Source organism: Chlorocebus sabaeus, chromosome 14 (assembly GCF_047675955.1).
Source record: "Chlorocebus sabaeus isolate Y175 chromosome 14, mChlSab1.0.hap1, whole genome shotgun sequence".
In the NCBI taxonomy this organism is placed as follows: Eukaryota; Metazoa; Chordata; class Mammalia; order Primates; family Cercopithecidae; genus Chlorocebus; species Chlorocebus sabaeus.
Window position 1 is genome coordinate 9373254 of NC_132917.1, and position 23776 is coordinate 9397029.

At 42.0% G+C, this 23776-nt stretch overlaps 1 protein-coding gene across 2 annotated transcripts in view; it reads left to right on the forward strand.

Moving 5' to 3' along the window:
- The window catches only part of CPSF3 (cleavage and polyadenylation specific factor 3), a 51256-nt gene that overhangs the window by 18285 nt on the left and 9195 nt on the right, over positions 1-23776 (forward strand). For both annotated transcript variants that reach the window (XM_007971529.3, XM_038006545.2), the window contains exons 9-15: positions 530-688; positions 2246-2392; positions 7521-7673; positions 11836-11944; positions 14290-14388; positions 15565-15659; positions 18196-18283. In XM_007971529.3, the coding sequence (XP_007969720.1) occupies positions 530-688; positions 2246-2392; positions 7521-7673; positions 11836-11944; positions 14290-14388; positions 15565-15659; positions 18196-18283 (850 nt within the window). The remainder of the gene's footprint in view (positions 1-529; positions 689-2245; positions 2393-7520; positions 7674-11835; positions 11945-14289; positions 14389-15564; positions 15660-18195; positions 18284-23776) is intronic.

The window sequence follows — 23776 nt, forward strand, 5'->3', positions numbered from 1 at the left end:
TAAAAGTGGTCTTCCAGTCGTAAATAGGCTTTGTTCATAAAGTATATATTTTAAGTTAACTGCTTGAGGATTATAGACAAGTTCTCCCTAGAACAGCGTTAAACTTTTTGATTTCCAGGCCAGCTCAAAATATTCATGGAGCATGCAAAGCCATTGTGAGTCTTTGGGAATATTTTTTCAGAGTTGTGTCTTGGGTAGATCAAGACCCGTTTGACTCTTCCTTTTACTTTTCTGCCTGCCTGCTAGGCACTGAAGATGGTCCTGATGGTTCTGATGGCTCTCTAGCTGCCAGTAGGTTTTGAAGATCAGCGTGAACTGACTGCTTTTTATTACTTGGTTTCTCTACCATTCCTAGCCTAAACTGTTAGGAACTTGGTAACTGAACTTAAAATGTGTACCGATTTTGTGAAGGCCCTTTCAGTAGTGTGATTAATCTCTTCCTTAGCCTGTTGTTATTCTTTAAAAAGAAAGAATGCTTTGTCAGCTGCTGGTAGCTAACATACTTTTCCCATTCTGTTTTCTTTCTTAGAGCATGGATCATTTTGATGACATTGGTCCCAGTGTTGTCATGGCCTCCCCCGGCATGATGCAAAGTGGCTTATCCAGAGAGTTATTTGAAAGCTGGTGTACTGACAAGAGGAATGGTGTCATTATAGCAGGATACTGTGTGGAAGGGACACTTGCCAAGGTCAATTATAGTCATAGGCTATTGTGTTATTCCTAATCAGAATTACGGAGGTGGTAGGGTCCTCACAGGTTTTTGCACTGAAGTAATTCTTTAAATAGTACAAGTTATGATTTTTAAAAATGAGGGTGAGAATAGGTAGCTAGATATGAGCGTAGGATGTGGAATTATGCAGACACTGAATGGCATAATGAGGTCCCAGGTGATTGGTGTACAAATTAAAGTTTGAGAAGTGCTCATCTGGTTGCAAGTAGAGAATAATGGACAGGAACCTATTTGAGACAAACACGTGAATACCCTCCCTCATCGCATGAAGAACAGGTTTACTAATATGTATGATCTTAAAAAGCTAAAGAATGTGTTTGGGTTGACCACCTTCTACTGTTATGAAACATTGATTTTCAGCTCTTAGGGATGTAGAAATTGTAGAAAATACATGCAGAATTTGAGAGGCAGTTTCTGAGCATCCAGGCATCACATTCTTATCCTCTTAGCATTAACATCTATTTTATTTTTAAAAATATAATATGATTATTTTGATAATCCTTATTACTTTACCTTGTTCTATAAAGTTCTTTAGTGGCAATGTTGTATTTAAAATAGATTTCCAGGCTGGGTGCAGTGGCTCACACCTGTAATCCCAGTACTTTGGGAAGCCAAGGCGGGCAGATCACCTGAGGCCAGGAGTTTGAGACCAGCCTGGCCAACATGACAAAACCCCGTCTCTACTAAAAATACAAAAAATTAGCCGGGCGTGGTGGCGTGTGCCTGTAATCCCAGCTATTCGGGAGGCCGAGGCAGGGAGAATTGCTTGAAACCTGAGGCAGAGGTTGCAGTGAGCCAAGATTGGCGTCACTGCTCTCCCAACTTGGATGATGAAGCAAGACTCCATCTCCAAAAAAAAAAAAAAAAAAAAATTGATTTCCAGGCCTGGCACGGTGGCTCACACTTGTAATCCTCCACTTTGGGAGGCCACAGCGTGTGGATCACTTGAGCTCAGGAGTTCAAGACCAGCTTGGGCAACATGGAGAAATCCCATCTCTACAAAAAATAGAAAAATTGGCCAGGCGTGATGACACATGCCTGCAGTCCTAGCTAGTTGGGGGACTGAGGCAGGAGGATTGCTTGAACCCAGGAGGTCGAGGCTGCAGTGAGCTGAGATCGTACACTGCATTTCATCCTGGGTGACAAAGTGAGACCCTATTTCAAAAAACAAAGATTTTCAGCATAGAAATGTATCCACATATCTGGGAAATGACTTTGGAGAGCACAAGAATAGTTGGGAATACAGGTTTGTCTTTCCAAGCATAAGAGTTACGATTCTCACTGACAGCACACCAGATAGATGAGTTTTAGTTAATTTGTTTACTTTTCTCATTAAATGTTTGCTTGATTGAGAACATGAGTGTTTGATATTTACTGAGTCAGTTATATTAGAATGATTTTGTGCTGAAGGTCCTAAATTTAACATGAGTTTATGACTGCATGAAAAAAATGAAAATGTACCTTTACGTTTATAACTGGGTAGTTTGTTATGTTATTTTTCTTCATTTTCCACAGCACATCATGTCTGAACCTGAAGAAATCACTACTATGTCTGGACAGAAATTACCACTGAAAATGTCTGTTGATTACATTTCTTTCTCAGCTCACACGGATTACCAGCAAACCAGTGAATTTATTCGTGCTTTGAAACCGCCTCATGTGGTTAGTCTTATGAATTTGATTTATTGTACTAAAGGGAAAATAAGTGCATACCCAGGAAACTGTGCAGCAGGCAGTTCACAAAGCAAGCATCACCACCTCCTAATGCAATACCCCATGAGCAGAGCCTTCCACGTGCGCTCGCATTTGGCCTTTACAACTCCCTTTTGATTTCAGCAAGCTGCACCCTTTCTCCATAACCGACTCTTACTCAGACCTACCAACCCCAATCCTAATGTTTTTCTATTATTTTCTGCTGCCTCTCCAATAATTTAAGAGCCAGGCTTGGAGTATGACTGCTCATTTGGAATGCCAGCTCCATCTCTTACTTACTGTGTAACCCTTGGCAAGTTACTTAACCTCTCTATACCTCATTTGTAAATAGGAATAATAATAGCTCATAAGGTTATTATAAGGACGAAGTGAGAGAACATATCTAAAGCACTTAATGTGGTGCCTGGCACATAGTAAATGCTTAATAATAAGAAATAGTACAAGGATCATTTGGAGAGAGGAGAAAGACAAGTCACATAATAGTATAAGTTTAAGATTTAAATAGATATGAAATATACTATATAGCACGGCCGGGCACGGTGGTTCACGCCTGTAATCCCAGCACTTCGAGAGGCTGAGGAGCGTGGATCATGAGGTCAGGAGATCGAGACCATCCTGGCTAACACGGTGAAACACCATCTCTACTAGAAATACAAAAATTAGCTGGGTGTGGTGCTGGGCACCTGTAGTCCCAGCTACTAAGGAGGCTGAGGCAGGAGAATGGTGTGAACCCGGGAGGTGGAGCTTGCAGGGAGCCGAGATCATACCACTGCACTCCAGCCTGGGCGACTCTGTCTCAAAAAAAAAAAAAAAATATATATAGCTCCTTATTAGTATATGATTTATTTATTTGTTTATTTATTTATTTTTGAGATGGGAGTCTCGCTCTGTCACCCAGGCTGGAATGCAGTGGCGCGATCTCGGCTTGCTGTAGCCTCTACCTCCCTGATTCAAGCAATTCCCCTACCCTAGCCTCCCGAGTAGCTGGGATTACAGGCACACATCACGACACCTGTCTAATTTTTTTGTATTTTTAGTAGAGACAGGGTTTCACCATGTTTGCCAGACTGGTCTCGAACTCCTGACCTCAGGCAATCTGCCCGCCTTGGCTCCCAAGCAGCTCTCTGTCTCAGCCTCCTGAGTAACTGGGATTATAGGTGCCCACCAACACACCTGGCTAATTTTTGTATTTTTAGTAGAGATGGGGTTTTACCCTCTTGGCCAGGCTGATCTTGAACTCCTGACCTTGTGATACACCCACCTCAGCCTCCCAAAGTGCTGGGATTACAGGTGTGAGCCACTGCACCTGGCCAACTTACTTATATTTTTAAGTATGATGTAACTTACTAAAAATAAATTAGATATTTTGATGGAATTGGAAAGGAGGGGTAAGCTGAAAAAAGTGTGTATTTTTGATTAGAAAAACACTAATGAAGCATGTGTCCATAGAAAATAGATGAAGTGCCCTTTCCAAGTGTATTGGAAAGCAGAAGAAATGGCCTTTTGTTAGTTTTGATTGTTTGCTTGTTGTTTTTGGTTTTTTTTTTTTTTTTGGATGGAGTCTTGCTCTGTTGCCTAGGCTGCAGTGCAGTGGCGCCAATTTCGGCTCCCTGCAGCCTCTGCCTCCTGGGCTCAAGCGATTCTCCTGCCTCAGCCTTCCGGGTAGCTGGGGTTACAAGCACGTGCCACCACGCCCAGCTAATTTTTGTATTTTCAGTAGAGACAGGGTTTCACTACATTGGCCAGGCTGGTCTTGAACTCCTGACCTCAGGTGATCCACTCACCTCAGCCTCCCAAAGTGCTAGGATTACAGGCATGAGCCACTGCACCTGGCCTTGCTTGTTGTTTTTTAAATATGTTTTACTGTGGTAAAATATCTAACATAAAATTTGCAGTTTTAACCATTTTTAAGTGTACAAACCAGTGGCATTAATTATATTCACAGTGTTGTACAACCATCACCACATTCTGTTTTCACAGCTTTTCATCACTCCAAGCAGAAACTCTGTACCGTGACACAGTAACTCCCCATTTCCTTCCCCCCACCCTGGTAATCTCGAATCTACTTTCTGTTTCTATGAATTTGACTATTCTAGGTATTTCATCTAAGAGGAATCATAATGCCTACGATGTTTTCAAGGCTCATCGCGTTGTGGCATGTATCAGCACTTCATGCCTAAGTCATGGTCCGTTGTGTGTAGACCACATGTTGTTTATCCATTCACCTGTGGATGGACACTTGGGCTGTCACTTTTCAGCTAGTGTGAAATGGTATCTCGTGGTTTTGATTTTCGTTTGTCTAATGACTAATGATGTTGAGCACCTTTTCATGCAGTCTGTTGTTAGTTTTTGAGTTCTTTCTAGCATGATAGGCCTCACATTTGCCACTGGCCCTTAATGAGCAGATTATTTGGTTGAGAAAAACCACTCTCCTGTCCATAGCATCACGGTGTGTAGAGTTTAGTCACAGAGCAGGCTCCTCCCAGGTGTTTCTTATTGAATGTGTGCATGAACATTCCCCCAGATTTCCAAGCCAGGGAGGAAAAGCTGTGTTGCTCTTTCTGTGTGGTGTCACTACCTCATCCTCAGCCCCATTTCATCCTGTCACTCTCTGGTTCTACTTCTGCTGATAGTTTAAGTTCCTGGGTTGAACTTCATGCTCATTTTCCTGTAATAACCGGCTCTAGCAAAAGTATAACTGCAGGATAAAATTGCAACACTAGTAGTGTTGGTGGTAGTAATCAGTACTAGCTTACATTGATTATTTACCACATGCCAGGCACTGTACATGTGTTTTATATGAACTGACTTGCTTAATTTTCATGACTGACAGCTGTTCTGCAGATGAGAAAACTGAGGCGTGAAATCACTTGTCAAGGTTACACAGCTAATAAGCAGCAGCACCAGGATTCTGCTCAGGCAGCCAGGCCCAGGCCCTTCCCCACCAAGCAGTAAGCCCTGCCACATGCTGGTGCTGGCTATGCCCAGCCGCAAGCCATCTACCACGTGTGAGATGCTACAAACAGTCTTGGCCGGGCACAGTGGCTCAGTCCTGCAAAACCAGCACTTTGGGAGGCTGAGGCAGGTGGATCACTTGAGGCCAGGAGTTCAAAACCAGCCTGGCCAACATGGTGAAACCCCATCTGTACTAAAAGTATAAAAATTAAGTAGGCGTGGTGGTTCACACCTATAATCCCAGCTACTTGGAGGCTGAGGCATGAGAATCCCTTGAACCTTGGAGGCAGAGGCTGCAGTGAGCCAAGATCACGACACTGCACTCCAGTCTGGGCTACAGAGTTAAGACTGTCTCAAACAAACAAAAAAAAAGAACAATCTGTCTTGTAAGATAGAAGTTACAAAAGTGAATGAAAAGGGACTGGTTGCTAATGCTGTTGTTGTAAATACCCTCTAAAATATATCATTTGGGGCTGGGCACAGTGGCTCATGCCTGTAATCATACCACTCTGCAAGGCTGAGGTAGGAGGACTGCCCAGAAGTTTGACACCAGCCTAGACAACATAGTGAGACCTTGTCTCTACAAGAATAAAATAAAACTAGCCAACCATGGTGGCTCATGCCTGTAGTCCCAGCTACCTGGGTGGCTAAGGTGGGAGGATTGCATAAGCCTGGGAGATTGAGGCCATGGTGAGCCAAGATTATGCCACTGCACTCCAACCTGGACAACAGAGTAAGACTCTGTCTTTAAATAAAGAAATATATACAGTAATTAAATGTTCCGTTTGGTTCTGAAATATTTTATTAGGATAGGCACAGTGGCTCACACCTATAATCCTAGTACTTTGGGAGGCCAAGGTGGGCAGATCACTTGAGCCCAGGAGTTCGAGACCACCTTGGGCAACATGCAAGACCCTGTCTCTACAAAAAATACAAATATTAGCTGGGCATGGTGGCGTATGCCTGTAGTCCTGGCTATGTCGGAGGCTGAGGCAGGAGGATTGCTTGATCCCTGGAGGTTGAGGCTGCAGTGAGCCATGATCACACCAGTGTACTCCAGCCTGGGCAACAGAGTGAGACCCTGTCTCCAAAAATATATAAATATATGAGGTAGGCCAGGCTCGGTGGCTCACGCCTATAATCCCAGTGCTTTGGGAGGCCGAGGCAGGCAGATCACAAAGTCAAGAGTTCGAGACCAGCCTGACCAACATAGTAAAACCCCGTCTCTACTGAAAATACAAAAATTAGCCAGGCATGGTGGTGTGCACCTATAGTGCCAGTTACTCGGGAGGCTCAGGCAGGAGAATCGCTTGAACTCAGGAGGTAGGGGCTGCAGTGAGCTGAGATCACGGCACTGCTACACTCCAGCCTGGGCAACAGAGCAAGACTCCATCTCACAAAAAGAAAAAAAAGGGAACTATGGGTGTTTTCTAAGACAGTAGGGGTAGCAATAGTTTTGTACAAGAGTCATAGGCATTTAAAACTAGAAGAGGTTACAGAAGTCAGCCCTTTACCACTATGAACATAGAAGCAGTGAAACATGGAAAAGGCGTGTATCTCATTAGCAGCAAAGACTGGAGTAGAAAAGAAGTTTCTTGGCTGGGTGCGGTGGCTCACCCCTGTAATCCCAGCACTTTGGGAGGCCGAGGCGGGTGGATCACGAGGTCAAGAGATCGAGACCATCCTGGCCAACATGCTGAAACCCCGTCTCTACTGAAGATACAGAAATTAGCTGGGCGTGATGGCACGCACCTGTAGTCCCAGCTACTCAGGAGACTGAGGCAGGAGAATTGCTTGAATCTGGGAGGCGTAGGTTGCAGTAAGCTGAGATCGCGCCACTGCACTCCAGCCTGCCAATAGCGCGAGACTGCCTCAAAAGAAAAAGGAAGAAAAAAAGAAAAGAAGTTTCTTTACTCTTTATTCAAATAGTACCACATAAGGATCTTTTAAAGCCAAACAGAATGAATATGTGTATACAAGTTGAATTGGCTGGGGGTCCTAGTAGTAAAGTTTCATAACTTCCAAGTATGTCTCTATTTCATATACTTAATTAATTCAACTCAGGACCATGATTAATCTGAATAATGTTTCCCTATATTCTTTTAACATTTATTCTATGTAGATTTTAGTCCATGGAGAACAGAACGAAATGGCCAGATTGAAAGCAGCACTGATTCGAGAATATGAAGATAATGATGAAGTTCACATAGAGGTTCATAATCCTCGGAATACAGAAGCAGTGACCTTAAACTTCAGAGGAGAAAAACTAGCCAAGGTAAAAGGTTATGGCTCCTGTCTATCCGATCCATGTTTTTTCTTCATGAAAGACTGTACTTCATAAGAAAATAGATCTTTAGTCAAAAGAATATGCTTATTTCTGTCTACTTGTTATACTACAGGAATTTTATCCTTATCCTTTCTGGCTTCTTTGGGTTCTGTCCATTCATTTCTTCAGGTGGAAAATGTTCAGCTAGATTAGATCTTAATGCAGCTGAATCTCATAGATCTTTAATCCACATCTCCACATGCTTTTCCTTCCCACATCTGAGGGTAAAGAACTGTTCCTGTTTGTTACTGTAGCCATGTATGTTTGTGTAGTATATGATGGAATATATGGAAACATTTTCTTTTTAAAAATTAATCGGCCAGGCACAGTGGCTCACGCCTGTAATCCCAGCACTTTGGGAGGCCGAGGCGCGTGGATCACTTGAGATCAGGAGTTAGAGACCAACCTGGCCAACATGGTAAAACCCCGGCACTACTAAAAATATATATATTAAAAAAAAAATTAGCTGGGCATGGTTGCAGGTGCCTGTAATCCCAGCTACCTGGGAGGTTGAGGTGGGAGAATCCCTTGAACCTGGGAGATGGAGGTTGCAGTGAGCTGCGATCGCGCCACTGCATTCCAGCCTGAGTGACAGAGTGAGACTCTCTCAAAACAAACAAAAAAGAAGTAATCAAGGCTGGGCACGGTGGCTCACTCCTGTAATCCCAGGACTTTGGGAGGCCAAGTCAGGCGAATCGCTTTAGCTCAGGAGTTCAAGACCAGCCTGGGCAACATGGTGAAAGCCAGTTCTACGAAGAATACAAAAATTAGCTGGGTGCGGTGGCATGTGCCTGTAGTCCCGGCTACCCAGGCGGCTGAGGTGGGAGGGTGACTTGAGCCCAAGAGGTTGAGGCTACAGTGAGCCATTGTCCTGTCACTGTACTCCAGCCTGGGTGACAGAGCAAGACCTTGTCTCAAAAAAATAAAAAAAGAATTACTCATTTTTCAGAGTGAAGTGTACCGTTTTCAGAATTTGAAGTTGAAATAGTTAAGGAAAACCTGAGCTGCCTTTTTAGAGGGATGCTGACAGAAGTCTGCATCTTTACTTCTGTTGATCACAACTCCTTTAGAAATACTTCTAAGGAAAACTTTTTAAAAATTACATATATAATTTTAAATTTTTAAAAAGGAATTGAAATCAGTATGTTGAAGAGATATCCGCAACTCCCATGTTCTGTTTTTTTGTTTTGAGATGGGGTCTCACTCTGTTGCCCAGGCTGGAGTGCGGTGGTGCATTCATGACTCACTGTGGCCTCGACCTCCCTAGGCTCAGCTGATCCTCCCATCTCAGCCTCCCAAGTAGCTGGGACTACAGGCACAAATAATTTTTTTTTTTTTTGAGAAGGAGTCTCGCTCTGTCACCCAGGCTAGAGTGCAGTGGCGCAATCTCGGCTCACTGCAACCTCCGCCTCCGAGGTTCATGCAATTCTCCTACCTCAGTCTCCTGATTAGCTGGGATCACGGGCACCCACCACCACACCCGGGTAATTTTTTTTGTATTTTTAGTAGAGACAGTGTTTCACCACATTGTCCAGGCTGGTCTCAAACTCCTGACCTCAAGTGATCCACCCATCTTGGCCTCCCAAAGTGCTGGGATTACAGGCGTGACCCACCATGTCCAGTCTCAGGCTCAAATTTTTAATGATTTAGTTGAAGGCTTAAATATCAACATATGGGCCAGGAGCTGTGGCTCACGTCCATAATCCCAGCACTTTGGGAGACGGAAGTGGACAAATCATCTGAGGTCTGGAGTTCAAGACCAGCCTGGCCAACATGGAGAAAACCCTGTCTCTACTAAGGATACAAAAATTAGCCAGTTGTGGTTGTGTGCAACTGTAGTCCCAGCCACTCAGGAGGCTGAGGCAGGAGAATCGCTGGAACCCGGGAGGCGGAGGTTGCAGTGAGCTGAGATCATGCCACTGCACTCCAGCCTGGGCAACAAAGCAAGACTCCATCTTAAAAAAAAAAAAAAAAAAAATGTTAATAGCAACTTTACAACACACTTTTAATACATAATGAGCCAAACCTGCAGATGCTAATTAATGAATATCCTTTCTTGAAGGTGAATTGGAGGAAAAAGAAATTAGCAAAACTTAGGGTATGAGGTTTTTGTTGTAAATGGTTGTGGTTACTCCTGAGTCTTACTGTTCAAAAACTTCTCAGGGGCCAATTTAATAGTGTCTTTCTTATACCTGTAGAAAAATACACTCATATGAGAATCTACAACTGTATTTTCCATCCTCTGCTGGTGGTGGATTTGTGGGAAGAAAAAATAAAGTTTTGCAGTCAGACAGTTTAGAAGATAAATTGAACTGAGTTCAGGAAAAGCTGGGTTTCTTATTGGAGTGTTCTGTTTCTCACCCATGATTTTAATGATTTAAAATCATTACCTTTAGTTGTTTTTCTTTCTCAAGTACAACATCACTATATTAAAATTAATCTCCTAGGAGCAAAGGTTCTTTTCTGAAAGCTATCAGCAATTAAGGAGAAAATAACCCTAAGAAATCCTATGAAATACAACCCTCTGTGTTTGTAGTTATGAGAACAAATATAGCACTGCCTGGTTGCTGTTTGCCCTTACTTGCTTAAAGGTAAACAAGTATGGAACACACTGCGTTTATTCCCTTGAGCTCATTTATGTGCCATTGAGAGAAGTTATATTTAAGAATATTGGGTTTCAGCCAGGCGTGGTGGCTCACGCCTATAATCCCCGCTCTTTGGGAGGCTGTAGCAGGCAGATCCCTTAAGCTCAGGAATTCAAGATCAGCATGGGCAACATGGTGAAACCCCATCTTTACAAAAATTACAAAAAAAAAGCCAGGCTTGGTGGTACACATGGTGAGCGATGATCACACCACTGCATTCCAGCCTGGGTGACAGAGTAACTCTCTGTCTCAAAAAAATAAATAAATGAAACTTTTTTTTTTTTTTTTTGAGACGGAGTCTTTCTCTGTCGCCAGGCTGGAGTGCAGTGGCGCAATCTCAGCTTACTGCAACTTCTGCCTCCTAGGTTCATGCCATTCTCCCGCCTCAGCCTCCCAAGTAGCTGGGACTACAGGCGCCCGCCACCAGGGCCAGCTAGTTTTTTGTATTTTTAGTAGAGATGGAGTTTCACCATGTTGGCCAGCCAGGATGGTCTCAATCTCTTGACCTCTTGATCTGCCCGCCTCGGCCTCCCAAAGTGCTGAGATTCCAGGTGTGAGCCACCACGCCCAGCCATACATGAGACTTTTTAAAAATGAATAGTGGGGCTGAGTGTGGTGGCTCACACCTGTAATTCCAACACTTTGGGAGGCCGAGGCGGGTGGATCACCTGAGGTCAGGAGTTCGAGACCAGCCTGGCCAATGTAGCAAAGCCCTGTCTTTACTAAAAATACAAAAATTAGCCGGGCATGGTAGTGGGCGCCTGTAATCCCAGCTACTTGGGAAGCTGAGGTGGGAGAATCGCTTGAACCTGGGAGGCAGAGGTTGCAGTGAGCTGAGATTGTGCCACTGCACTCCAGCCTGGGCGACAGAGTGAGACGCCGTCTCAAAAAAAAAAGAATAGTGGGTTTCATGTTTGTAATATTTTTGTTTTTAAGTGGTGGTTATTTTATTCTCTTAAAAGTGTTTCTCCCTCATTTTATGAGCTCACCCATAACCTGTTTTTATTGACCTTTTTATTCAAAGCCACTGCTGCTGCTTTTAGTGTTAGGTGCACCACAGCCTCCCAGACTTGTATCAGTGGACCTCACTCTCTGTTGTGAGTTTGCAGCCAGCCTGAGGGAGTGCATGTGTGTGTTTCACGGGGACTTCCCGGCCTTCCCTACTACAGTGCAGCTAGTGAGAGCTTTCTTAAACCCCAGCACCTAGTAAGTTCCTTGCTTGTTGAACTGATTAGAACTGAACTATGCCAGATCTGCCACTGTGACTCTTCCCTTTGACACTGGTAGCAATGTGACTGCCCTCATGATAGAGATATCAAACATTTTATGTTTTTCATGGTTAAATGCATATGTTGTTTTCATAGTTCAAAGATGTTATGGTCATCATTATGATGAACTGCATTTTACTATCTGAAAAACTGCATCTTACCAGGTTCTATTTTCTTCAAGTATTTTTTTTTTTACAGGTTATGGGATTTTTAGCAGACAAAAAACCAGAACAAGGCCAGCGGGTCTCAGGAATACTTGTTAAAAGAAACTTTAATTATCACATACTTTCTCCTTGCGACCTGTCCAGTAAGTATACTATTAAATGTCAAATCTAACTTCACCTTAGCACTGAAAGAAAATCTATGAAAACTTCTCTTCACCTTGTGGCCAAATTTTAAGTAACAGACAAATAATAAAAAAGGAATAGGTGCAAGTTAGCTAATTAGCTTTGTACCTGTAGTAGTTCACAGGAGGAAAAAAAAAAACACCTCCCGTGAACTACTGAAAGATTGAAATTATTCGTGAAATCACTTTCTTCATCTTTGGAAACATAAGTTCATTTCTGAGTTCACCCGATTTTCTACCCTCTACAACAGACTGGTGGGCTTTTATTTTCTGAAGTGACTTTGGATTCCCCAGATAAGCCATTTGGTTTTTAGGACCTTTGCATAAGCATTTCAGTTTCTTATGACCTTTACATCACTTGCTGGGCCTTTCTATTCCTTCACCATTCCGAAAGGAGTAGGAACAAAAACTTGTATAATTTCTTTAAAAGCAAAAAAGTATTAATGTAAAGCCTAATTTTTTCATTATATTGGAACTTTCGACATCCAAATAAGTAACACCAACTGTATAACTGATGCCTCTAATGTGTGTGTATAAATTGAAGCTCATTGTAGAGAAAAATGAAAAATTGGGCCAGGTGCAGGGGCTCACGCCTGTAATCCCAGCACTGTGGGAGGCCAAGGCGGGTGGATCACAAGGTCAAGAGATCGAGACCATCCTGACCAACATGGTGAAACCGACTCTACTGAAAATACAAAAATTAGCTGGGTGTGGTGGCACGTGCCTGTAGTCCCAGCTACTCGGGAGGCTGAATGCAGAGGTGGAGGTTGCAGTGAGCTGAGATAGTGCCACTGCATTCCAGCCTGGTGACAGAGCGAGATGCCATCTCAAAAAAATAAAGAAAAATTGCACAAAACTAATAAGATTACATTTAAGTTTGTAAACTGCTTTTTTCCCAAAGTTGATACACATTTCCATGTGTATTCTTTGTCTTTATAAATTTACTGAGCCATCAGTAAGTCATTTTCCAATGAATATGGTATTATCTTCAAGTAAATGCTGTGCTCAAGATGATTTACATGGTACTAATACATTATATGTACTTTATGCTGGAATGAAAAATAGCAGTGGCTGAGCATGGTGGCTTATGCCTATAATCCCAACATTTTGGGAGGTCAAGGTGGGCAGATCACAAGATCAGGAGTTTGAGACCATCCTGGTCAACATGGTGAAACCCTGTCTCTACTAAAAATACAAAAATTTGCTGAGTGTGGTGGCACGTGCCTGTAGTCCCAGCTACTCGAGAGGCTGTGGCAGGAGAATTGCTTGAATGTAGGAGGCGGAGGTTGCAGTGAGCCGAGATCACGCCATTGCACTCCAACCCGGGCAACAGTGCGCGACTCTGTCTCAAAAAAGAAAAAAAAAGGAAAAGAAAAATAGCAGCAGTGGTGAGGTATTTACCTATGAGATTGCCCAGCTGTCAGACTTCATAGCATCATAGGTCATTGTCTGACTTGTGCCTTCATTCTGAGTTACTGAGCTCTTACTCTTATGCCACATAGTCCTAGCCCTTGAAATCAGTCTAATGAGGGAAGCAATCTTGGAAAGAGCTAGTCCCAGTATTGCTTAGTGGCATATAGAAGCGCATGATAAGTATGTGAAGAGAGACAGTGCACCTCAGCAGTTGGGAAAAGCTTGGTAAATTAGGCAGCCCTTGTGCCAGGTGGTGAAAGATTGTTGGGAGTTACCAAGGAAAAAAGGCAGATGACAGCTGGCATACCAGCTCTATGGCATCCAAGAACCTGGTATGTTTGGGGACATGAGGTGCTTTCTTTTCCTTTTTTTTTTTTTTTTTTTTGAGACAGAGTCTTGCTCTGTTGCCCAGGCTAGAGTACAGTGGCACAATCTCAGCTCACTTCTACCTCTGCCTCCCGGGTTCAAGCAGTTCTCTGCCTCAGCCTCCTGAGTAGCTGGGATTACAGGCGCCCGCCACCACGCCCAGCTGATTTTTGTACTTTTAGTAGAGATGGGGTTTCACCGTCTTGGCCAGGCTGGTCTTGAACTCCTGACCTCGTGAACCACCCGCCTTGGCCTCCCAAAGTGCTGGAATTACAGGCATGAGCCACTGCACCTGGCCATGAGGTGCTTTCTTACTGCTGGAGCAGAAGTTAACTGAAGGAGAGAGGTGGGGACATAGGGAGATCGGTGGGGAAATGTAAGGTGGTACCAAATTAAGGAGCATCTTGTTAGCTTTCTGAAAAACATGTTCACATTTACTTTGCTTTTATTTCTTTTTTCTTTGCTCCTGGTATGTGTTTTGTAGGACTGGTAATGTTTCTTCAAGTCTGTTCTAATTTTCTTTTCAGATTATACTGATTTGGCCATGAGCACTGTAAAGCAGACCCAAGCCATTCCATATACTGGTCCCTTTAATTTGCTCTATTACCAGCTGCAGAAGTTGACAGGTGTGTGTGTATTGAACTTCATTTCATTGTTTTCTGTCTTTTTAAAGATAATTTTCTACCTAGAAAATAATGTTACTTAATTTTGATAATTCTCTCAGAATTGTATGTTTTATTAATATATATGATCATGTTATTATTGCCTTTATGTGAAATTTTAGAAAATACACTCATATTCTTGCCTGATGGTCCTGTGAAAAAAAAATAAGAAAAACTTTAAAAAAATTAAAAAAGAAAATATACTCAAAATTTTTTTTAATTCCGTAATACTTATCTTTGACCCACTTAAAATCTAGTAGTCTCTTTTCCTTGTGTTTGAAGTCTATTTTACTTGACCATACCTAAAATTTTATCTGTTTCTTTTCTTTGATCAGTGAAAATAATTTTTCTGGCTCTATCGATACCAGTCGATACAGCAGATTTTGTAAGAGTTCATGACCACTGGCCAAAGGCCAGTGAGAAAATAAACCTAGTCTGTTTTCATATTAGACCATTTGAGTTCAAGATTTTGTGTATTAACATCATGAGGGGCAGTGACTAAATTAAAAGGTGTGGACTTTCTGATAAAGCAAGAATACTTCATATTACAAAATATATTTTCCATCAGTCACGCTCTTCATGACTCATGAAGTACTACCATAAAATAAACCAGTAGAAAGAACCTTTTTTTAAAACCTTGGAACCTTGCACTAGTATAATCTGTCATAACATAGAAGGTTAATAAAATATGTCTGAACTGTCCTTGAGTAAGAGGATGCTAGAAAGACCAGAAAAGTCTCTTGAACAATAGAATTTCGCTGTAGAATGTTGAAGCTTACGAAGACAGAAGGTAGACGAAACTAGTTGACAACAATTGACTAATTTTATGTCATACGTTAAAAGATGCTAGTAGAAGGCTAAATCTCTTGTATACAAAACATAGATGTTTGAACACCACTTAAGTTTGCTACTGATAAAATGTTTGATGTCCGAGGTAAATGCTACCTAGATAGATGAATGTTTGCAATACATGTTCAGACCTTTCTGTTGCTATACTTTGCTGTTTAAAAATTGACTATACAAATGAGTTACTAACTTTTTCATTGTGTAGCTGCTTTAACTGTCTCTATAAACAAATGAATGGTCTCTGGAAGATTATCAGAAAAGTGTATACATCTTATAGTTAAGTCTTTCTTTCAGGTGATGTGGAAGAATTAGAAATTCAAGAAAAACCTGCTCTGAAAGTGTTCAAAAATATTACTGTAATACAAGAACCAGGCATGGTGGTATTAGAAGTAAGAAAAGATCATTTACCTAAACAATGAGAGAAAAAAGTTTTAAAAAGAGTTCATGAACAATTGTAGAGAATATTAGTTTCTTCCCAATTAGAAAAAGAATATTGTTGAAAAGTGTGTGTGTGTATATATATATGTATGTGTGTGTGTGTGTGTATATATATCTTTAAAACGTGCTGTATATAAAACATATATATATATGTTTTAAGGACCAGCATTAAGTATTGTTAAGTAGCTGAGCATTTTCTATGTAGTCACAAAAACCTAATAATAAATTAAGGGTTTGTATTTAGTATGTGTAGTAAGTATAGTCCTTTCATATAAGTCTTACCTGATTTTATGGTATTCCAGGATGTCTTTAGTTATATCAAAAGGTTTTATAATTCTTAAGGAAAAAATTTAATTATGTTAAATTAAAACAAACTTAGGTACCACTCGTTAAAAGAGCAGAATTTTGAAGATTCAAATAAACAACAATAAAGTGATCCAAATCTGGAAAGGACAGAAATTATTAAATTAAGTGATGTGGTTCCTGTTAGAATTTTAAACTCCAGCTTGTGGAGTTTGGAAGACAGATACCAAAGGAATTGCATGGTTGATTTTGATAGATTGGCACCTGTTAAGTTTAAAGAAGGATTTTCAAAGTGAGTCCTACCATTGAATAGTCCAGGGAGGTATCTTATCTACTGCTATGCCCCAAGGTAGAATTGTATATAAATTGCCAAGGTAGATGGTCAACTATTTCATTCATACATTCTAATTTTTTTTTCTTTTTTTGAGACGGAGTCTTGCTCTGTCACCCAGGCTGGAGTGCCATGGTGTGATCTCAGCTCACTGCAACCTCCACCTCCCAGGTTCAAACGATTCTCCTGCCTCAGCCTTCCGACTAGCTGGGACTACAGGTGCATGCCACCATGCCCAGCTAATTTTTGTATTTTTAGTTAGAGATGGGGTTTCACCATGTTGGCCAGGATGGTCTTGAACTCTTGACCTCAAGTGATCCACCCACCCACCTCGCATACATCCTGTTTTTAAAACAAAAAAGATTTGTCAGCTTTGGTCCCAATACAATCCTGTGATTTAAGTACAAATTTGATTCATAAGGCTAAAAGCAACTAAAGAAAGTATCAGGCCAGGCCCAGTGGCTCACAGCTGTAATCCCAGCACTTTGGGAGCCAAGGCGGGCGAATCACCTGAGGTCAGGAGTTCGAGACCACCCTGGCCAACATGGTGAAACCCCGTCTCTGCTAAAAGTACAAAAATTACCCAGAAGTGGTGGCGGGCACCAAAAATCCCAGCTACTTGGGAGGCTGAGGCAGGAGAATCACTTGCATCTGGGAAGCAGAGGTTACGGTGAGCCAAGATCGCACCACTGCACTCCAACCTGGGTGACAGAGTGAGACCCTGTCTCAAAAGAAAAAAAAAAAAAGAAAGTGTGAAAAGTAGTTATCTATAAACATGAAGTTACATACAACAATATGTAAAATGTTAATATCAGAAAAAGGGAGAAAGTTATTAGAGACATTAATTTAGCTCATTCTACTAAATACTATTAGAGTCTGCGTATGATGGCTCACACTTGTAATCCTAGCACCTTGGGAGGCCAAGGTGGGCAGATCACTGGAACCCAGGAGTTCAAGACCAGCCTGGGTAACACAGCAAGACCCTGCCTCTATAATTCATTCATTCATTTATACATGCATAGTAGGTAATATATTTTTGTTCCTAGGGTAAACACATCAGAGATTGTTTACCCTAGGAACAAAAGCCAGGGGATCTGAGGCTCAGTGTGAGAAGCAAAAGTAAATATTTTAAAATATTATGCTCTTGGCCAGGCACTGTGGCTCCCACCTGTAATCCCAGCACTTTGGGAGGCCGAGGTGGGCGGATCACCTGCGGTCGGGAGTTCGAGACCAGCCTGACCAACATGGAGAAACTCCATCTCTACTAAAAATATAAAATTAGCCGGGCGTGGTGGTGCATGCCTGTAATCCCAGCTACTTAGGAGGCTGAGGCAGGAGAATCGCTTAAACCCAGGAGGCGGAGGTTGCAGTGAGCCAAGATCATGCCATTGTACTCCAACCTGGGCAACAGGAGCAAAATTCCATCTCAAAAAAAAAAAAAGAAAAAAAATTACCCTCTTCACATTCTGTCTGTAGTCATATGCTATACTAAATATAAGCATTAGGAATTTGAGTTCAGTCCCAGTACCAGTAATTATCCTGTACAAGTTACTTTTGAGTCAGTTTTCTCTTGTATAAAATGAAATTAATCATGCTATTTGTTATGAAAATTAAATGATAATGCCTATAAAACATGTCAAAAGGAAGTGCTCAGTATAATTGTGTTCTTTGTAGAATATTAGAGAAGTATTGTAGTATTAATTTCAGTAAACAGTGAGTCAGTGAATTTCAGTGAAAATACTGGAAGCAGTAGTTCCATATGTAGAGTCCATGGTTTGGTGGGTTGTAGTCGTAGCTTTTGTGGTTGGTCACTATAGGTAGGTCACTTCCTAATTCTGCCTTTTGCTTTCCAGTGGCTGGCAAACCCTTCTAATGATATGTATGCAGATACAGTAACAACTGTGATATTGGAAGTTCAGTCAAATCCCAAAATAAGAAAAGGTAAGAGTTCATTTATTTTTATCCTTTTTTTTTTTTTTTTTTTGGAGACGGAGTCTAGCTCTGTTGCCCAGGCTGGAGTGCAGTGGCAGGATCTCAGCTCACTGCAACCTCCGCCTCCCAGGTTCAAGTGATTCTCCTTCCTCAGCCTCCCGAGTAGCTGGGATTATAGGTGCCCACCACCACGCCCAGCTAATTTTTGTATTTTTAGTAGAGATGGGGTTTCACTGTGTTGGCCAGGCTGGACTTGAACTCCTGACCTCGTGATCCACCTGCCTCAGCCTCCCAAAGTGCTGAGATTACAAGTGTGAGCCACCGCACCCAGCCACTCATTTTTATCCTTTAATTGTTTCGTTTTTCTTATGTTTATGTGAACTAAAAAGCAGTAAATAGACTCCTAATAAACTTTATCATTTCTGTGTGATCTTTAAGATATAAAATATACACAGCAATGCGTATTGTTAGTATTTTGCTTATTTTTATCCTGGCTCTTCACTCATACTGCAAAAACCTGGCTGTAGTTAAGACTAAGATAAAACCCTTTTAGAAGCAGTCCTCTTAAAAATAATTGAATCCGAAATTCCAAAATATTGATGAATTGAGCCAGTTAGATTAGAAAGATATGCTACTATCTTCATATTTAATAAAATTTGTTGAATAGAATTGAATCACCCTGTGGGACAATTTTCAACCAGAGAAAACAGTAAAGATATTTTTGTGTTATTTGTTTGATTCTATTTTATACTTAAGTCAGCATAATATGTCTTTTTTTTTTTTTCTTTTTTTGAGACAAAGTCTTACTTTGTTGCCCAGGCTGCTGTCAAATGCCTGGGCTCAAATGATCCTCTCACTTCAGCTTTCTGAGTGGCTGAGACTACAGGCATGAGCCACTGTACCCAGCTCTTTACATGTTTTGAGCTGTGAGTCTCTGGCATATGGAGTAGTCCTGTGTGCTGTGCTGGGGAAAGTGACCGTACAGGAAGTATTCTGGGAAGCCTCAGCCTTTACCCTTCACATGCCATTAGATCCTGGGCTCTGAGAGAATATTATTGTTCTTTGAAAATACACAGTTAGTTAGTTCTTTGATTTCATGAGAAAAAAGTTTAGCAGACTACTTTATAATTCATTTCTTATGCTGCATCTATAATATAAACAAATAAATACTTAGACAATCTAAATCTGTTACTCATTTGAGTCACTGGTATTTGAATTTGTTTTCAGTAATTGTAAGAATGATCATTTGGACATCATTTGATAACTTGTTTTAGTTGAATTAACTCATGGGAAATGGCTCCTCCCTTGTGCCTGTAACACAAGAGACAGCTGTGCGTTTATATAAGCCACAGAAGAATGCCGCGCCCTTGATTCTTACATGATGCTTAGGGTCACAGTCTTAATCCTGGGGTTCAAAATATTGACAGAAAAAATGCAGTTGTCAATTTTCTCTTGCAGTTGGGCACGGTGGCTCACACTTGTAGCCTAGGACTTTGGGAGACTGAGGCGGGTGGATCCCTTAAGGTCAGGAGTCTGAGACCAGCCTGGCCAACATGGTGAAACCCCGTCTTTTCTAAATACACACAAAAAATTAGCCAGGGGTGGTGGCAGGCGCCTGTAATCCCAGCTACTCAGGAGGCTTAGGCACGAGAATTGCTTGAACCTGGGAGGCGGAGGTTGCAGTGAGCAGAGATCACGCCACTGCACTCCAGCCTGGGTGACAGAGTGATACTTCATCTAAAAAAAAAAAAAAAATGGTTTTTCTCTTACTTATCTTAGGTGGTAAAAATAAAGGTGTGCAGGGTGGGAAGGAGGATCTTTTTATTTATTTATTTATTTTTTTGAGACACAGTTTCGCTCTTGTTGCCCAGTCTGGAGTGCAATGGCCCAATCTCAGTTCACCGCAACCTCCGCCTCCTGGGTAGCTGGAATTACAGGCGTGCACCACCATGCCCGGCTAATTTTTCGTGTTTTTAGTAGAGACGGGGTTTCTCCATGTTGGTCAGGCTGATCTCAAACTCCCAACCTCAGGTGATCTGTCCGCCTCAGCCTCCCAAAGTGCTGGGATTACAGGCGTGAGCCACCGCACCCAGCTGAAGGAGGATCTTTTTATTTTTTTATTTTATTTTTATTTATTTTGAGATGGAGTCTCTGCTCTGTCACCCCAGCTGGAGTACAGCGACGTGATCTCAGCTCACTGCGGCCTCCACCTCCTGGGTTCATGCGATTCTCCTGCCTCAGTCTCCTGAGTAGCCGGGATTAGAGGCATCCGCCACCACGCCTGGCTAATTTTTGTATTTTTAGTAGAGACGGGATTTCACCATGTTGGTCAGGCTGCTCTCAAACTCCTGACCTTGTGATCTGCCTGCCTTGGCCTCCCAAGGTGGTGGGATTACAGGCTTGAGCCACCACACCAGGCCTAGGAGGATCTTTTTAAAAGATCATGAGTAAGGAGTGGTGCAGAAGTTAGGAAAGTGACGTGGGGAAGAAGGTTAGGTGCGGAGAGCAGAATCACGCCCAGGGGCTTTGGGCCACGCAGCTTTCAGCTCTAAGGCCTCCATCCTCTAAGAGCACAGCTGGCCTTCACTTCCTATCTTAGTCTGTTCAGTTCAAGTAAAATGCCACCAAGGTTGCTTTCTCTCCACTGTATTCTGATGCCCTTTTGTAAAACGAAGTCTTTTTTGTAATAGTCAAGTAATTAGAAATTGATATACTTTTCTGAAAAATGAAGTTTCTATGCAAAAATGGCATTTTTTTAGGCCGGTTAGGATGTTGTGTGACTGCAAGGTCTTTGGTGATGTTTAGGGTCTGAGCTCTGCCAGCCTGTTTTCCGTTTGGCAGAGGAGGGATCACAGAGATGTCAGGGTGGCATCGGCTGTTCTGATGAGGGCTCTGCCTAGCGGTGGCGCTGAAGAGCAAGAGGTGCTGTGGTGTGACAGATCGTCTCCACAGAGCTCATGGGTGTCTCACACAGGAAGGAATGCATGGCCTGTCATAGGTTGGTTTGCCTTTATCTTGATTGTTTCTCTTAATGCGCCAGTCCAAAATGAAATGTACCTTTGCTCTGATCAGCAGTAATTGAATTTAAAATAATTATCACTATTTTATTAGTGATCCCTCTGACGCTAATAATAAAAACATTCATTCCTTTGGTTAGCCTCTGGCCATTGCAGCAGAGGTTCATTGCAGACAGGTCAGAACTGCGCTGTTTCCATGTGTTCCGTGTATTTAGCGTTTGTTGAGCTGGTTGGGTGCCTTGTGTTTCCTAGTTCTTCCCCATTTTGTAGTTTATGGAGAATGAGGTTTTATATTCCTCTGGGATGATGAAGTGCTTGCATATTTTCATTAACATTCGACAGATACTTACCGAGCACCCAAAGTGCTGGGATTACAGGCATGCCTCGAAATGCTTGCAAAACATCAGTGAACAAAGCAAACAGATCTGCCCCCTCCAAGGATCTGACATTCTGGTCTGTCCCAGGGCTCCCTGATAGGGTTTGGAGTTGGGCACATCCCATAGAGTCTTGTTGGCTATTGTAAGGACCTCAGACTTTCAGTGTGAGTAAAATGAGGCAATGCTGCAGAGCTTTGAGTGGGGCTGAGACAGGATCTGACAGTTTTTAAAGGATTACCGTGGTTCTTGCTGAAAGTAGACTGTTGAAACAGTAGACTGTTGAAAGAGGGCAAGCAAGAAAGTAGAGGCTCCAGCTGGGATCTGCTTCAGTCATCCAGGTGGCACACAGTGGCCCAGATTAGGGCGGAAGTCGTGGGGATATCGCAAAGTGGCTGGATTCTGGAGTTGTTTTAATAAAGCCAGCAGTATTTCCTGTTGGATTAGCTGTAAGTGGTGACAGAAAGAGAACAGACAGGATGAACTTTAATATAATGATCCGGGGTATGTATGTGATACATTAGCATGGCGAGTTGTCGCTCGCGGGGCTAAGTTTTAATAAGTAGCACTTGCTCCTTTCAAAGGTGATAAGTATTGCAAGAACTGCTCAGGAGGAAGTTGATTCTGTATATTTATTTTTTATCGAACTGACTTCTTCCTATCCAAACCTGGGATTTTCACATTGAGAGCAGAGTCAGCGACTGTGGCCCACAAGCCACACCTAGCCCGCCTGCTTTGGTAAGTATGGTGTTACCGAAGCACAGCCGTGCGCACTGGTTCATCTCCTCTGATGCCTCTTTCCTGCTACAGCAGCAGAATTGAGTCATTGTGACAGTGACCCTATGGTCTGCAAAGCCTAGAATGCCATCTGGCCATTTACAGAAAAAGTTGCCCTCTTCTCAAGGCACCTCTGTGAAACAATCCCATTCTTCCTTGATGGCATTTTTCTCCCTTTTCATATCTTAGCCTCCTGACACTTCAGTCCATATTCTGGAAACAACTTGTATTTGTATCTGCGGTGTGTGTGTATGTGTGTGTGTGTGTGTGTGTGTATGTGTATGTGTGTCTCACCACCAACCTCAATTTATGTGTCCCCATTCTTAACCAAAGGGGAAATCTTACGTATTTTCAAAATACATTATTTTGTTTTTATATTCCATAACATTCTTCTGTTTTACACGGCACCTGTTTTCAGCATGTGTGTGTCCTGTTTTGACACACAGACCTATTAAGGACAGGCATACGTGTCTGATTGTATAGTTCTGTGTTTAATATGATCTCATGTGTCTGATGAGTTTGTCTAAATATTAATGCAGGAATTTGCAAATATATATATACATACATAAACTTTGGACAGTTGCAATAGTTTCATAGCTTAGATATTTATTTTTTAATATATTTTGTGAGACTGTTTTTACATGTCAATTAAGTGCTTATTTTAGTAATAATAAAACTAATGATAATTAAAGTATAAAAGTTCTATTATATAGCTTTCTTGGCTAGCACCTGGTTAGTTTTTTGTCTTTGTGTTTTTTTTATATTTTTATTTTACTTTATTTTTCGAGACAGGGTCTCACTCTGATGCAGGCTAGAGTACAGTGGTGCAATCTCAGCCCACTGCAGCCTCGACCTCCTGGGCTCAAGTTGTCCTCCCACCTCAGCCCCCCAAGTAGCTGGAACTACAGATGTGCACCAGCATACCTGGCTAATTTTTGTATTTTTTATAGAGACAGGGTTTCACCATGTGGCCTAGGCTAGTCTCAAACGCCTGAGCTCAAGTGGTCTACCCACCTTGGCCTCCCAGAGTGCTAGGACTACACATGTGAGTCTCTGCACCTGGGCTTTTTTTTTTTTTTTTTAAATGGAGATGGGGTCTCTCTATGTTGCCAAGGCTGGTCTCAAACTCCTGGGCTCAAGCAGTCCTCCCTTCTCAGCCTCCCAAAGTGCTGAGATTTTAGGTGAGTAGTTAGTTGTATAAACAGTTGAAATTCATGGATTAAAAAGAATTAGATGAACTATGGTTTTAATTATAGAATAGTTTAGGAGAAATGACAATTTTGGGTCTTTTCCATAGAGTAGATTGAAATAGGTATGTGGGAGTGCAGAATTGA